The sequence below is a fragment of the Gorilla gorilla genome, chromosome 2 (assembly GCF_029281585.2).
Source record: "Gorilla gorilla gorilla isolate KB3781 chromosome 2, NHGRI_mGorGor1-v2.1_pri, whole genome shotgun sequence".
Taxonomy (NCBI): domain Eukaryota; kingdom Metazoa; phylum Chordata; class Mammalia; order Primates; family Hominidae; genus Gorilla; species Gorilla gorilla.
Genome location: NC_086017.1, coordinates 135,473,561 through 135,491,310, shown reverse-complemented (window position 1 = coordinate 135,491,310; position 17,750 = coordinate 135,473,561). Strand labels below are relative to the sequence as shown.

General features: G+C 42.3%; 1 protein-coding gene across 27 annotated transcripts in view; it reads right to left on the bottom strand.

Moving 5' to 3' along the window:
• KALRN (kalirin RhoGEF kinase) overlaps positions 1-17,750 on the bottom strand; it is a 688,751-nt gene that overhangs the window by 95,513 nt on the left and 575,488 nt on the right. For all 27 annotated transcript variants that reach the window (XM_031009044.3, XM_031009045.3, XM_031009050.3 and 24 more), the window contains one exon: positions 199-482. In XM_031009044.3, the coding sequence (XP_030864904.1) occupies positions 199-482 (284 nt within the window). The remainder of the gene's footprint in view (positions 1-198; positions 483-17,750) is intronic.

The window sequence follows — 17,750 nt, the reverse complement described above, 5'->3', positions numbered from 1 at the left end:
CGTCTTAGGGGCTAGTCAGTTTCTGAATCAGCCACAAATCAAACTGGCCAATGTCTTAAGAATAAAAAGAATCCAAATCACTTAGGCTCAAGGTAACACACTAATGGAGATTTGAGATGGCCTAGTTGACAAAACCTGAGGAAGGAGACATGTCAGAAGGCCCTCCTGATGGACAACTCCAGGGCCCCCTGTAAGTACCTCATCAGCGCTGTCTCCCTGAGGGGTTGTTTCATCCCCAGGCTTGGGAGATCCCAGGTCAAAGCTCTTCCGACCATCGCGAACTTTCTTCTGCTTTTTGATGTTTCCATCTGCCTTCCCGCTGTTGAGCCGACGCACAGGACTCGTCAGCCACTTCTTAAGAGTGTTGGTGGAGCGCTTGGGACCCGGGGAACTGTGGATGGAGTTCAGGGAGGGCTGGGCCTGCAGGTTGGCCACGGACTCAGACTTGCCTCCATTCTCACTTGAGGAATGAGAGTATGCATCTGAGGAAAACGGACAGACACAGCCATGTCAGAGGCGGTGAAGGCAGGCCGCAAACCTGGGAGTGAGACAGCTCCATCCTCAGGAAGCTAGGACACAAGGCAGAATGTCCAGGCCAGCTGTAGACCCCAGTCCAGAGAACCCTCTCAACAACAGTAAGAAAGGCAAACGCTCACTCAATTTTTAATGTATGAAGCACCATTCCTGGTACTATGGATACAGGAGTGGGCAGAAGACAGAGACTCCTGCCTTCGTGGAGTTTACATTCTGGTGGGAAACACATATAATAGACTATAAAAATAAAATAAGCAAAATGAAAAGTATGACAGGTGGTGAGAAGTGCTACATCAAAACACAAAGTACGGGAAGGGATTAGGGAGTGCTGGGGTTGGAAGAGGGGGTGCAGATTGAACAGGTGGTCAGGGCCAGTCTCATGACATGACATGTGAGCCAAGGCCTAGTGGTGGTGACGCCATCTGGCGAAGGGCCTTCTGGGCAGAAGAGCAAACACAAAGGTCCCAAGGCAAGGCCTGGGGTGGCCTTGGTGGAGTAAGCCAGGGGGGATCAGTAAGAAAGGAAGTCAGAAAAGCTGCTGGGAGCTGGGTCAACAAGCACGTGGTAAGCCAGTGCTATGCCTCTGGCTTTTACCTGGAGTGAAAACCCACTGGAAGATTCTGAGCCAGAGTGATTCAATCTGGCTTATATTTTTAAAGGTCATTCTGGTTTCTATATTGAGGGCAAGTGGAAATAGGGAAACTGGTTGGGAGGCCACTGCACTATTCCAGGTGAGGGATGTTGGTGGTTTAGAAGTAGGGTGGTCCTAGTGGTTGTTAGAAGTGATCAGATTCTGGAGATGTTTTGCTGGAAGGGCCAATATGAATTGCTGACAGACTATGTGTGTATGGGATATGAAAAAAGAGTCAAGGGTATCTCAGGTTTTGGGTCTGAGGTTAGGAAGGGGTTCCTGAGATGTGGAAGAATATAGGAGGAACAGGACTCAGGGAGGGAATATAGGAGTTTAGGTTTAGACATCTTTGAGATGCCCATTAGATACCTGAGTGGAGAAATTGAATAGCAGCTTGCCTTCAAGCCTGGAGCTCAGGGGAGAAAGTGCTGGTGAGCTGGAGATAATTGCAGAGTTGTCAGAGGAGAGATGGGGTTGGAAGCCATGAAGCTGGGTGAGATCAGCGAGAGGCGTGGGTACGGATAAAGACAAAGTCCAAAGACTAAGCCAGAAGCAGGAAGACGAGAGGACAAGAAAGTAGCCAGTGAGGTAGGAGTAAAACCAGGAGGGTGGGGTGTTCTGGAGGCTGCATGTGGAAAATGTCTTACAAAGGGAGAAATCGGCGTGTCAAATGCTGCCTGATAGGTCAGGAGAGTTGACCTAAGAATTAAGTCTTAAAACTGAGCAACATGGAGATCATTGGTGACTTTGAAAAAAGCAGCTGTAGTGGAATGGAGGGGGCCATGGCCTAATTAGAGAGGATGCAAGAGCATGGGTGTGAGAAACAAGACAGAGTATAGAGAATTCTTGTACTGTTTTAAAGGCACAGTGATTGGAGAACAAGAGTTTGTTTTGTTTTGTTTTTTAAATCTCAGCATATTGTTTGTAAGCTGTATGCCATATATTGACTATTTTCAATCGTATAATATGCTTGCAATAGCCTAAACATTTTATGTGGACTATCATTTCATTCTCCATATAACTCTATGAGGTAGGTTCTGTCATTATCCTCATTTTACAGAAGAAGAAACTGCAGACTTAAAGAGTTAACTTGCTTAAGGACATACAGCTCATAGGGGCAAGGTGAAATCTGAACTGCAGACAGCCAGACTTGAGCACTAAACTACACTACTGGAGCCGGGTGTGGTGCCTCATGCCTGTAATCCCAGCTACCCAGGAGGCTGAGGCAGGAGAATCACTTGAACCCAGGAGGCAGAGGTTGCAGTGAGCCAAGATCGCACCACTGCACTCCAGCCTGGGTGACAGAGGGAGACTCCATCTCAAAACAAACAAACAAACAAACAAACAAACAAACACTACTGGGCCTTTCATGTCTACACCCGCCCAGTTCTCTAGGCTCCCTCTGAATATGGGGTTAGGGATGAGGTTTGAGGAAGAGCAAGTCCAGGGAAAGCCACGCTGCCATGGAAGAAGAGAGAGGCTAGAACAGGCATGTGGCAGATGTGGGCATGCAGGAAAACCACATTGAGCAAACTTTATTTAATTTTCCCTAAATCCTTGATTTCTGAATACTCATTAAACTCGGAGGAGATCAGCATTAGCATCTACCTACCTTGGCTTTAGAAAATAGTTTTGAGTTATTCAAAAGAAAGCCCTTTAAGTCCACTTCAGATGTCTTCCTAGTTCTCAGTGCTTGTTTCTACCAGTATTGAGAAAGCTGGGCATTCGAAAGTTGCACAGGAGCATCAGCATGCAAATCAAGATCCTCAGTGAAAATTCCTAAGTAATAATTATGTCATGGAGCACTGATTAGGTCATGTATTATAAATATATATAAGACAGATTTTTATTTTCACAGACCTCTTACCTAGCTATACATAGATATCCATACACAATAGAGAGAAGCAGAGAGAGAGAGACAGAGAGAGAGAGAGAAAGAAAATGAAAAAGAAAGATTAAGCATGCAAAATAAAGATAAATTCACAAGGCTGTATGTGATTAATTGCCAGAGGGCTGGTATGGACTTTAGCTGACAAGTAAGCAGAGTTCAGAGGAGGGTGAGATCAGTGTAGGCGGGATTGATCTGAAAAGATTTAATGGAAGAGCTGTATCTGAATAGAAGGGTGAAGGAATTCCAAAAGGGAGAAACAGCAGGAACAAAAGCACAGAGGCAGGAAAAATGAAAAATAAGTTAACAGCCAGTAATAGATCCTTTGGATGAAATAAAGATTAGTGGAGAAAGAGAACCTGGATAGAAAAATTTGTGAGGACATTCAATAATAAACCAGAGGAGTATAAACTTTATTATGAGACTACTGGGAAATGACATGATAAAAAGAGTTTTTTTTGTTGTTGTTGTTATTGCTTTGTTTTTAATGAATCTTGGCAACTATATACAGCACAGCCCTGGGAAGAAAGGAGGAATTAGAGCCCAGAAAACCACACTAGGGCTGTGCACAGGGAATATAAAGAAATGAACGTGAGACACTTCAAAGCAAGAAGTGATACCATTAGCATCTGAACAAATCAAAGGTAAGTTGTCGCTGTGTATGCTGATGCTTCTCATCATCACCATGATCTTGGGAGAATACCTGACCAGCTCTACCTCACCCGCACATAGGCCCCCTGACAGTGCCGGTTTGCATACTGATATTTAAATCAAACACAGGACTAGGTATTTAAACAAATTATTACAGTGGCTTTTCATACCTACTCGAAGACTGAGTCACCTTTTCCTATAATGACTTTGCCCTAGACCTAGACTAGAGGTCTAATCTACCTGGGAGGCCCTCTGGCCTACATGTAGCCAATAGAGAAGAAATAAAATCCTGAAATAGGGTGAAAGGATATGGCTGGGCATGGTGGCTCATGCATGTAATCCCAGCATTTTGGGAGGCAGAAGTGGCCAGATCACTTGAGGCCAGGAGTTTAGGACCAGCCTGGCCATCATGGCAAGACTCTGTCTCTACAAAAAAAAAAAAAAAAAAAAAATTAGCCAGGTGTGGTGGCACATGACTAAAATCCCAGCTACTTGGGAGGCTGAGGCATGAGAACAGTTTGAGCCTAGGAGGCAGAGGTTGCAGTAAGCTGAGATCACATCACTGCACTTTAGCCTGGTCAATAGAGCAAGAGAAAGAAGAAAAGAAATGAAAAGAAAAGAAAAGAAAGAAAAGGAAAGAAAGGAAGGAAGGAAGGAAAGGAAGGGAAGGAAGGGAAGGAAGGGAAGGAGGGGAAAGGAAGAGGAAGGGAGGGAAGGAAGGAGGGAGTGAAGGAGGGAGGGAGGGAGGGAAGGAAGGAAGGAGGGAAGGAGGGAAGGAAAGAAGAAGGGAGGGAGGGAGGGAGGGAAGGAAGGAGGGAGGGAGGGAATGAAGGAGGGAGGGAGGGAAGGAAGGAAGGAAGGGAGGGAGGGAGGGAGGGAGGGAGGGAGGGAGGATGGAAGGAAAGGTGAATGGATGCTTTTGCCAATAGACAGCTGTCTCCAGTGGCTACAACTGGCTGGTCTCATGGGCACAAATCTCAGGCTTTCTGAGCCTTGACCCTGCTGGAACTTTCTTGGATATTGCTAGAGTTTTGTGCATAACTTGGAAAATAGCAGCAGAATATTTGTATTTGGAAGCATAAAAATTGAGCTTCTAAAATTCTCTGGTATGAAGGATAACTCACAGGGTTGCTATGCTCAGGGAATATTAGAAGCTCGACTAACTTGGTTGGCATCTCTTTAAGGAAAAAGCTGTAATCTTATCTCAGAAAATTCCTTGCTGGCTGTGGTCTTGGGTGTGTTGACATTGTTCCTGAAGTGTTTGGTATGGGTCAAACTACTGTTCTCAGAAGGCTGGGTGATAAACATCTTCAGAACACTGGTAATAGAAGCAGGGCCTCTCTGCTATCTTTCTGCTGATAAGTTTGCAGAAGCTTTTCATTCACTAGACTCCTGTGATTCCATGTGGCTCTACTAAATCCAAGCCTTCAAGACTTATTATCAGCACATGTCGTGTCAGCAGAACTAGAAGTCCGGCCACATTAACTGTGCCTTGCGTTACCAGGCGAGACAGATGACTGCCTAAGATTTCTGTTCCATGGTACATCATGGCCTGGTTTTGAGATTCACAAATGCACATTTTGAATGACCATTCCTCTTCCCCTGTTGTCATTTACTTCTGCTTCTTTGCTTTCTGTGAAAATTAATGGCAAGAGTATAAAGTACAAATTAAAAACCAAAAGTAATCTCTATTTTGTTGTTTCAAGTTTGTTCCATGCAAGCAACTGGAGCCATGCAACCATGGCCCAAGTTATGGGAATCTCAGAGCTGGAAGCAATGTAATTCATCACCTAGTGGGTGTCCTGACTTGGGATAAGACCATTTCCAAGACACTTTAAATGCCTGGTTATAAAGGAATGTGGCATCATTTAGATTAGAAACATCTACTTAGTTAATTGCTTCTTCAGAGGGATTGGCATGTTATGCTCATCCCATCTTTTTTGGAAAATGGCTGCCATTAGCTGCTAGAGAACTTATTTTACTATCTTTCTAGATAAAACAGTTAAGTGACAGATTTGGAATAACTACAACAATAATATTGTTCTCTCGTCAAATCATCCCAAGTCCAGGCAGGTGTTATTTATTAGGATTCCCACCTTAGGAAACAGAAAATGAGACTGTTTTAGGAAACTGAGGCTCATGGTGACTGGCAAAGGCAAGACTTAAACCCAGATCTGACTCCACCACACATATATTTAATCTTATCTCTACATCCAAGTTCATTCCATGTGTTCCTTTCATCTTTACCATTATTATAGAAGAGAGCATCAAGTTGCTTAAAGGTTTATATGTGGAAAACCACTTGTCACAAATCAGTAACAAAACTAGTACCAGCATCTAGGCATCCCTAGGCCTATTTTAGGGCTCTGAACCAATGCTTCCTCTTTAGCAAAGAGGCTTTAGAAACTGCCCAAAGACCAATGACTGGCATTAAGTAAATGGGAAGACAAATGGATCCCTGGACACTGCAAATAATAAAGAGCCCCTAATGTTCTGGTATGTACAGTTGGCTTTCTAGAATTAAAAAAAATTTTCTGAAGCGAATTTTATCATGAAATAGTTTTAAAATACAGAAAAATATGGAAAAAAATTGACATCTATGTACTCATCACCTAGATATAGTGTAAACATTTTTCCATATTTACTCCAAGTTTTTTAAAAATAAAAGATTACAGATATAGTTGAAGCCTTTTATGTTGCCCAGTTGCAATCCCACTCTCTAATTGCCCTCATCAGAGTTAAATTATCTTCTGAAGCTAGTGTGCATCTTTCTTATCCATGTTGTTAAACATTTACTTTTATGTGAATATAGTATTATTTTGTGTTTTATATTTTATATAATTATCATAATGTAGGTATTACTTTGCAACTTCATTTATTCAAAATTATTTGAGATTTATTCATGTTCATACATGTAGATCTAGTTCATTCATGTTAATTTTTGTTTTTTTTTTTTGAGACAGAGTCTTACTCTGTTGCCTAAGCTGGTGTGCAGTGGCACGATCTCAGCTCACTGCAACCTCTGTCTCCCAAGTTCAAACGATTCTCCTGCCTCAACCTCTGGTGTAGCTGGGATTATAGGCATGCACCACCACACCCTGCTAATTTTTGTATTTTTAGTAGAGATGGTGTTTCACCATGTTGGCCAGGCTGGTCTCAAACTCCTGACCTCAGGTGATCTGGCCACCTCAGCCTCCCAAAGTGCTGGGATTATAGGTGTGAGCCACCGTGCCCAGCCTCATGTTAATTGTTGAATAATATTCTTTCATAGGCTACATCATAATTTTGTAATATATTTTCCTAATGATGAACATTTGGGCATATGGGGATATAGATAGAGATAAATAGATATATAATAGTACAAATCCATTTGCATGAGTGTGAGAATTCTTCTAGGCAGTGCTTCCCAAACTGTCTGTGGTAAAGAACCAGTTTTTTACTTGTTTCCAATCTATTTTGGACCAGTACTTTTTTTTTTTGGAAGAAGATAGAGATGGGGTCTCATGATGTTGTCCAGGCTGGTTTCGAACTCCTGAGCTCAAGGGATCCTCCCGCCTCAGCCTTCAAAGCGCTAGGATTACAGGCATGAGCCATCATACCTGGCCAGACCAATACTTTTATGAAATACATCACACTCTTGGATGTTGTAGAACTGTCAAAACACTCATTTTCTGGGCTCATCTCACTGTGGATTGGACTTAGTTCAAAGACCTTGGCTGTCTGTGGTCACACACTGAACAGCACTGCTTTTACTCTAAAGCATAAATCTCCAGGTGGAACTGCCTGGCTCCACCACTGGGCAGCTGTTATGACTCTGGGCAGGTTACCTTGGTTTCTGTATCTCTGTATCTTGGTTTCCTCATCAGTAGGGAATATTAGAACCTATCTCATAAGGTTGCTCCTAGGATTAAGAAGTTAATATTTGAAAAGTGTTTAGAACAATGTCTAGACCCAGAGAAGCATTTGTTAAATAAAAATTAATAAAACCATAAAAACCTCCCCTAATTCCATGACTGACTTTTTTCTGTGTATTCATTCATTCTATCTGTGTGTTCTTCTACAGGCTAGTCTCGATATGTTAAGCGTCAAAAGTTTTAGCTTCAAAGTTGTGTGTCTCATGAAAGCAAAAGAAAAACCTAATACTACCAGTTGCCACCTGGTAATAGATTCTCCCTATCTCCAGTAAGTAATGATAGCTCTTTAACCACTCCTAAGACCAATGCCTGAAATCTCTTCCTAGAATAAGGTAGCCTCATCCTTTGGCTATCAGGCAATTTTCCCCCTCCTTCACCATTTGGAAGTTTAAGCAGCACAGGTTATTCCCTGAAGATGACACCTGCCTCCTTCTATCTACAGGGGTATCCCTCAGAATGGGAGCCTCTGAAGGACTCTATGAGGAGGTAATTGAACAACTGTTGAGATTATGGTCTCAGATACCATCTTGGGGGTTAGAATAAGCATGTTGATGTTATTAGCCTAAGCCTTGGGGCAACAACTCCATGATTTCAGGTATTTTAATCACAGTACAGTAATCTCCCCCTTATCCATGAGGGAAGGGGTGCAGTCCAAGATCCCCAGTGGATGCCTGAAACTACAGATGGTATCAAACCCTATATATGTTTTTTTCTATACATATGTACCTATGATAAAGTTTAATTTATAAATTAGGCCTTAAGAGATTAACAACAACAACTAATAATGAAATTGGACAACTATAACAATATGCCAGCATCACTACTCTTGCGCTTTGGGAGCCATCATTTAGTAAAATACGGATAACTTGAACGCAAGCACTGCAATGCCAGGACAATTGATCCAATAACTGAGGCAGCTACTAAGTGACTAATGGGCAGGTAGCATATACAGCATGGAGATGATGGACAAAGGAATGATTCGGATTCACATCCTGGCAGGACGGAGTAGGATAGTGTGAGATTTCATCACACTACTCAGAACAGTGTGCAATTTATAACTTATGAACTGTTTATTTCTGAAATTTTTCATTTAATATTTTCAGACCTCAGTTGACTGTGGGTAACTGAAACTGTGGAAAGTGAAACCTCAGATAGACGGCGATTGTTTTAGCATGTTTCCATGCAACACACATAAGTGCTACCTGCTTCAACTGAAGACAAAAATCAGAATAAAGCCTGGGAGAGCCTGTGCACTGAACATATCCTAACCAGTCCATTGTCTGTGTCAAACATTGTCCTTCTTCTACTTAGGTAGCCTTTCATTAGTGTGATGGTTTACTAAGTGTCAACCTGATTGGATTGAAGGATGCAAAGTATTGATCCTCGGTGTGTCTGTGAGGGTGTTAACATTTGAGTCAGTGGGCTGGGGAAGGCAGACCCACCCTTACTCTGGGTGGGCACCATCTAATCAGCTGCCAGCGCAGTTAGAATATAAAGCAGGCAGATAAAACGTGAAAAGACTAGACAGGCCTAGCCTCCCAGCTTACATCTTTTTCAGGTGCTGGATGCTTCCTATCCTCAAATATTGGACTCCACGTTCTTCAGTTTTGGGACTTGGACTGGCTCTCCTTGCTTCTCAGCTTGTAGACAACCTATTGTGGGACCTTGCGATCATGTGAGTTAATAAACTCCCTTTTGTGTGTGTGTGTGTGTGTGTGTGTGTATAAATAAATACATATATATATCTCCTATTAGTTCTGTTGTCCCTCTAGAGAACCCTGACTAATACAATTAGTAACCAAATAGAAGGTACCTGCATAGGCCAGGCGCACTGGCTCACACCTGTAATCCCAGCACTTTGGGAGGCCGAGGCAGGAGGATTGCTTGAGCCCAGGAGTTTGAGACCAGCCTGGGCAACACAGCAGAATGAAAGAAAAAAGCAAAGCAAAGCAAAGAAAAGGAAAGAAAGAAAGAGACAAGAAAGAAAGAAAGAAAGAAAGAAAGAAAGAAAGAAAGAAAGAAAGAAAGAGAATAAAAAAGAGAGAGACAAAGAAAGAAAAAAAGAAAAGAAAGAAACCTGTATAGACATTGGTAGGAACTGAATATACCAGAAATTTATTATATCTGATATAACTAATTTAGAAATTTAATTTCTTGTTTCTAAAGTTTCAACTCATACTTACTTCAATGTTACACCTAAAAAAAATGCTACTCCCCTTTCTGGTTTAGTGTAAAATTTGCCAAACGATTCTGAAATCAGAACACACTGTACACAAGTCATCAAAGAGTGCAAACATAGGCTCTGGCGAATGCTTTATTGTTGCATCCACAGGACTGTCACCCATTACTTTTCTAATCACAAAATACTGACTTAGCCTTATTTCTACTGACCCCAAGGCAATTTGGAAGTAGAGAAGGACTACACTTCCCAGACAGAAAAAGAAGATAGTTCTAATAGTGTTAGGAGCTTAGTGTCCCCAAAGACCAGTAGCAGTGTCTTTGCAAGGGGTAGGCTGGGACCCTAGAGAGCAAGCATATGTGCAGGTGGCATCCGAGTCTTCCATGGATTGTGGGCATCACAAATATATTACTTATGAGGCTGGCTCACTATTTTCTACATTGGCTTGAGTAGTACAACTCAAAAATGAAAAAACTCGGTTTCAATCCATTCTTCTGGAGTTCAGTGATGGTATTCAAGCACACCCCAAAGGCATGTCTTCTATATAATGCATCATGTGATTGTTAAAAGACAATGGGGTCCAGTTGCTCCATATAAACCATACCTATTTTATCTAGATGGTCAATAGGTCTATAAATGTCCACCTGGTGTTCATCATAATACTGAATTGGAAACTTTGACTCCAATGGCTGAAATCAGAAGAAACCACAAAGATTTCTAATATCCACTAACAATTTACAGAGGGGTCCTTTGACCTTCTGTTCTTTTGTCTTGCTTTAGCTCCAGTGGCATGGGAATAATTGCAAACTCATTCATATTGCTTTCATATGGCTTGAGTTGTATAAGGCCAATGTACTTCAATACATCTGTCTGAAGATACTATATACTCAAACATTCCTATTTTCTTTGCTTTCCAGAAATAATTTGCTAATATAAAAATTATAGAAATATCATATATACATTTTTGTTCACACTGGAAATTGAATATCTAGAGAAGGGCACGTGATGGGAGGGCCAAAGGTGAAAATTTCCTGGGTAGCCAATGGATAAATCCATATTTGTTCATAAGCATTGACAGCACAAGGCCTGCAGTAAGTATTATTACATAACATGTCCTGCATGGTGTACAATAATACTCTGGCAAAATTTAACAGAATACAAGCTCCTGGTTGCATATTCAGCTGAGGTCCTGAGGCTATGTACGGCCAGGTTCTGGCATGGCGGGCTTCTCAGCAAACCATCTGGTCAGCCATCTTGGTGCCTGGGCCACTTAGTGCTGGAGAATGAAGATAGCTGCTATGGTGACAGCAACAGGAAATGGGGCCGGGAGGTGGGGGGAGCTAGAAATACTATTCCTTGACACTAGGAAACTTGTTGCCCTTGCAATTACTCTTACCACAACTTTAGACTAAACTTGGCAGATGCATCTTGGCTCAGAATATTCCATCTTCCATCTCTTAGTCATCCCCAAGTCTCAAATGCACAGCGCAAACCCCTGCCTCCCACTTACTATGCCACCACTTTTAGACCTAGTTTAGGAGTCTCTTTTCCAATGCATCCTTTACCAACACAACATCCTTTACCTTACCACTTCAGTCAGACTTAACTTTGTGTTTTTATAAATTCTGTACAACTGAATCCTTATGCATTTAGAACATCTATATCTATTTTTTCCCATTAAATGAAAAGTACAAAAGCAAGGGCCACATCTTAGTTCGTTTCTAGTTATTGTCCCCCTTCTTTTCCCAATACGGCTGCTCCTGTCCTGGCAGAATGTGTACAGAAATCTGAGCCACAGAAATGATTCCAGATCCAGTGGCATCCACATAGGGCAGGGATCCTTCTCATCTTCAGAGCCCATTGGGACATTGGCCCTCAACAGGAATATCTCCAACAGGCAATCTCCAAAGACCCAAAAGTCAGCACCTCTGGCTTCAAATTAGAAGTCTCCTAAATTTTGTTCTAATTCAGTGCAGATCTCCCTCAACTACTGCAGGCTTCTTCAGTGCTGTCCTCCCCACGACCCTGGCCCCACGCTTTGGCTCCTGTTAGGATAGCATTGGAAGCAGAGGATAAAATGAAAGTTCCCAATTGACTGTCCTCAAGGTCTCCTCGACCTCGGGTTCTCCTGTGTAATCCTCTGTCTGAGTCAGAGACAGAGGGAGGAAAGCCCTCAAAGGGCAATGAACTCCACCCTCTGCCCCTAGATAAGCACTTCCTGAAAACACAAGGCCGCTGCTCTGATATACTGCGGTGCTGACTCACTGGACTCACTGCCCCATCTAGCTGTCTCTGGAAGTTAAAGGCAAGAAAATTCTCTCTATATTCCACCAGTGGTGGATTCTGAAGCTTGATATGTGGGATCAAGCAAAAGTCAGTGAAAGCAGATCTGCTGCTCTTCTAAGAGTAAATATTCTAGATATTATTTCAACCTACACACCCATTTACTTCTGCTAGAGTTTGCTGCAGCTTCTGGAGAGGGAACACACATTTTTTCTAAACTGTGGAGTAGAATACTTTCCCAAAAGACTTCTGAAGAGTTCAAAACATAACCACCAAGGCCGGGAGTGGTGGCTCATGCCTATAATCCCAGCACTTTAGAAGGCTAAGGTGGGAAGATCAATTGAGATCAGCAGTTTGAGACCAGCTGAGCAACATAGCGAGACCTCATCTCTACTAAAAATAATAATAAAAATTAGCCTGGTGTGGTGGTGCGTTCCTGTTGTCTCAGCTACTTAGGAGGTTGAGGCAGCAGAATCGCTTGAGCCCAGGAGGTCAAGGCTGCAGTGAGCTGTGATTCCACCACTGCACTCCAGCCTGTGCAACACAGTGAGACCTCTGTCTCAAAAACAAAACCAAAAACAAAACAAAAAAAAAACCATAGCCGCTGAAAGAATATGGTGAAACTTTACAAATTCAGACTGAAGAAAGGGCACATTATATTAGTATAAAATACAGCCCTTTCATTGTGGAAAAAAAAAAAAAACCAAAACGGTTTCACTATGATATCATCTCATACCTGTTAGAATGGCTATTATCAAAAATCAAGAGATAACAAATGCTGGTGAGAATGTAGAGAAAAGGGAACCCTAGCACATTGATGCTGGAAGTGTAGATTGATACAGCTATTATGCAAACAGTATGTAGGTTCCTAAAGAAATTAAAAATAGAATAATCAGGCCAGGCGCAGTGGCTCATGCCTGTAATCCCAGCACTTTGGGAGCCCAAGACGGGCGAATCATTTGAGCTTAGGAGTTCAAGACCAGCCTGGACAACATGGTGAGACCCTGTCTCTACAAAGAATACAAAAATTAGCTGGGTGTGGTGGCATGCACCTGTAGTCCCAGCTACTCGGGAGGCTGAGGCAGGAGAATTGCTTGAGCCTGGGAGGTGGGGTTGCAGTGAGCCAAGATCACGCCATTGCACTCCAGCCTGGGCAACGAGAGTAAAACCCTATCTCAAAAAAAAAAAAAAAAAAAAAAAAAAAGAAAGAAAATAAAAAGGAATTATCATATGACCCAGTGATCCCTCTTCTGAGTACACATCCAAAGTAAATGAAGTTACTACCTCATAGAGATATCTGAACCCTTACGTTCATTGCAACATTATGCACAGTAACCAAGATACAGCAACCATCTAAGTGTTTGCCAACAAACCAAGGAATAAAGAAGCTGATGTATGTATTTATATACACAGACAATGAAATATTACTCAGCCTTTAAAAAGAAGGCAATTCTGCCACTTGGATGAACCTGGAAGGCACTATGTTAAGTGAAATAAGCTAGACATAGAAAACTATTGCATGATCTCCCTTATATGTGGAATCTTAAAAAAAAAAAAAGTCAAATATACAGTGATGGAAAATAAAACACTGGTTACCAGGGGCTTGAGTAGGGGGAAGAAACAGGGAGATGTTGGCCAGAGGATACAAAGTAGCAGATAACTATTTATATGTATCCTATAACATCATGTCATATACCTAAGATATATACCATAACATTCATTTTAAAATAGACAAACAAGAAATGCTTACTATTTTCAAGTGATGGCCAGCAAGAATTAGCGGATAAGTAGGAACTGAGATTGCCTGAAATCTGCACTCGCCTACGAAGACATCACAAACACAACAAGGAGGGTCATCTAATTATGGCACAAGGCACCTACCAATTTCCGAGGCTGGAGTGGGCACCTTCTCCTGGATTTAGCTCTCCGCATGCAGCCCTCCCAAGCTCCATATCTGGCAGGTAAGCCCAATTTCCCCATAAATTAGGGCCACTCCTGAGTCCATGGTATGTCTTAGGCCTTCAAACAAGCCCTCAATGAGCTCCGTAAAGCACCGTTAACTCTATTAGCTTACCTAGTAATATTTTCTCCTTTTCTTTTCAGATGGTATGAACATAAACAAGTTCAGCCCTAGTAATAAGCACAAAGACTCAAAATAGCACTATACAAATGACTGTATATAACTGAAGACTCTCCCACAGAATGGGCAAGGCTAACTTCCAGTTTTGTTCTCCTACCAGCAGACTTTTCATTCACTAAGATTTCTGCATGGCTGGGTGCGGTGACTCACGCCTATAATCCCAGCACTTTGAGAGGCCGAGGTGGGCGGATCATGAGGTCAAGAGATCGAGACCATCCTGGCTAACATGGTGAAACTCCGTCTCTACTAAAAACACACACACACAAAAATTAGCTGGGCGTGGTGGCAGGCACCTATAGTCCCAGCTACTCGGGAGGCTGAGGCAGGAGAAGGGCATGAACCCCGGGAGGCGGAGCTTGTAGTGAGCCGAGATCGTGCCGCTGCACTCCAGCCTGGGCGACAGAGCGAGACTCCGTCTCAAAAAAAAAAAAAAAAAAAAAAAAAGATTTCTGCACTGGTATTTTCTTTCCATTCCCACTGTCACTCAGATAGTTTAAATCTACTTGCTTTAACTACATAACAGCTCCAGACTGTCTCTCTGCCCCCAGTCTTTTTCTCCTATTCATTTGATGTATCTCTGCCACCAGAGTAATTGTATCGCTTTGTTCAAATCACATTCAAAACCTCATCAATAGTATCTAATTTGTCAGCCTACATTTTTATGGTAGTTCCACGATCAGGCCTGATCTCACCTTGCCTGTTCTCTGAGTTCCACTTTTTGATAATCCAAAGTTTTCAAACTGTGGTCCCCAGACCAGCAAGATCAGTATCATCTGGGGACTTGTGGGAAATAAAAATTCTTGGGCCCTACTCCAGAGCTAGTGGATCAGGAACTATTGGGGTGGCTTAGTATCCTGTGTTTTAACAAGCTCCCCAAGTAATTCTGATGCGCACCAGAGTTTGAAGACCAGTGTCCTATAAGAACCCTTCACTTTAGTCTAATTTTTCAGTTCACTGTACTATGTTGCATTCTTCCCTGCTTATACACCCTTTAGCTTTTCTGCTTTTCTGAAGCTTACCAAGGACTTCTTCGTTGTAAGCCCAGCATGTTCTCCTTTTGCTCTGAGTACCTTTTTGTGCTATTTGTTTGGCACTGATAAATGCTTGTTTACATATTTTCCCTCCCTGAGCAAAGTCCTTGAGAAGAGGTCTCCTCCATCTTTGCATTGCCAGCACAAATTCTTTGTTCGTTTGTGTGAGACAGGGTCTCACTCTGTCACCCAGGCTGGAGTGCAGTGGCTCAATGACAGTTCACTGCAGCCTCAACCTCCTGGGCTCAGGTGATCCTCCCACCTCAGCCTTCTGAGTAGCTGAGACTATAGCCTCATGCCACCATGCCCAGCTAATTTTTTTAAATTTTTTGTAGAGACAGGGTTTCACCATGCTGCCCAGATTGGCCTCAAACTCCTGATCTCAAGTGATCCACCTGCCTCAGCCTCCCAAAGTGCTAGGATTACAGATGTGAGCCACCACGCCCAGCCAACACAAATTCTTTGGTCATTAAATGGCTGGTAATGAATAGCTAGGGACAAAACTTAGCAATATAACTTTTTTTTTTTTTTTTTTTTTTGGAGATGGAGTCTTACTCTGTTACCCAGGCTGGAGTGCAGTGGTGCTATCTCAGCTCACTGCAAGCTCCGCCTCCTGGGTTCACGCCATTCTCCTGCCTCAGCCTCTCAAGTAGCTGGGACTACAGGCACTGGCCACCATATCCGGCTAATTTTTTGTATTTTTAGTAGAGACGGGGTTTCACCGTGTTAGCCAGGATGGTCTCGATCTCCTGACCTCGTGATCCGCCCACCTTGGACTCCCAAAGTGCTGGGATTACAGGCATGAGCCACCACGCCTGGCCAGTTCCTTAAGAAGTTCTAAGTGCTGCCCAGTCAATTAAAGATGAGTTAAGAAAGCCACCTTTTTCTTTACTGCAAGACTTCTGGGAACCTCTAATATGCTAATGTAGATGATGACCCCAGAGGGAACACAGAGCATTTACCAAATTTCATTGAGCTTAGCTATTATTCCCTAGATCTGGAAGAAAAAGGGTGAGTGAGACTCCTGGAGATGGTATTCTGACAGCAAGGTAGTCAGTCAAACTCAAAACCTGTTATGAATGCCAAAGTAGGAGCTAAGTTGCAGTCTAGCCGAGTTATTTTAGGCTTATGTACTATCACATCAAGTATACCCAGAAGCCAGTGGGAAGCCTGGCCTGGATTCAACTCACAATGTGCCCTTCAGTAGTAACCTTAACCAAAGGTAACTGCAACAGGCTTAATTATAGAGGCTGGGGGGAAGAGTTAAGCAGGGTGACTCTGGAAAGTTTAAGACTGTAATTAAGTGCTACTTAACTGAAAATGTCACAATGGAAATTCTCCTAGGAAACCTGAGAGAAGAAGCAAGAAGAGGACTGCATATATGGAGGAAGTAACAGGTGGCTAGAGGTCAAAGACTGCTTGTTTTCAGTGTCCTTTTTTGGTAAACTGTATTTTTGCGCGGAACAGGAAAGAAAGTGTGAAGGCTTAGGGTCTCTTGGACTTAATGTAATAGGAGGCTCTACAGTCTTAATCTGATCCTCCTTCTCCCAACCACCTGTGCCAAGTGAGTTTTCTTCTAGGTCTTCACTACCTGGCTTAGGAAAAAGCAATAGACAAGACTGAGTTCAGTCTAAGCCTCCTGACCAAGCTCAGTGTTTCATCCTATACTTTCCAAGTCTGTGCTCTTCCCGCAAAAGTCTCTCTGTGGTTCTCCTCTCTGGCCTCCTTGCTACTGGGAGCACAGATTCCACACTAAAGATACACAAGGCTAGGAAAATGAACTGCCTGGCCCACCCTGCAACCGGATTCGCCAGTATGATCCCACTGGCACCAGTTCTTTAAAACTTTTTATTTTGACATAATTTCAGATTTAGAGAAAGGTTACACGACTAGTACAAATAATTCCTATATACTCTTTACTCAGATTCCTCCAATGTTAACATTTTGCCCTTAGCTTTTTCATCTTTCTCTTTCCAAACTGAGAATAAGTTACAGAGAAGATTCCCCTTTATTCCCAGATACTTTAGTATAGGTTTCCTTAAAACAAGGACATTCTCTTACATAATCATAGGACAATAAGCAAAATCAGAAATTTAACACTGATATCCTGTTTTTTTCAAATATTGACAGTTATTCCAATAATGTCCTTCATAGAGAAAGATCATGTCTTTTATGATCTGCACATCTTTTATAAGTACAGGGTAGTTATTTTGTAGAATGTCCCTCATTTGGTTTGCCATGTATTTCCTTATGATTACATTTAAGGTGTGTGTTTTTGGTAGGAATATCCCAAAAATGATGCATCAAATCAGGAGGCATATAATATTGATTTGATTAGACTATAGTTATGTTAACTTTGATCCCCTAGTGTCTGTCACTGGGACAGTGTTCTAATCCACCAGGTAAAACTGCATACTCACTTAGCCCAGCTGTTTTAAAACTCTGATATAATTTTGGCTTGCCTAACCCTGGTCATATATGTGACAAATTAACTATAAG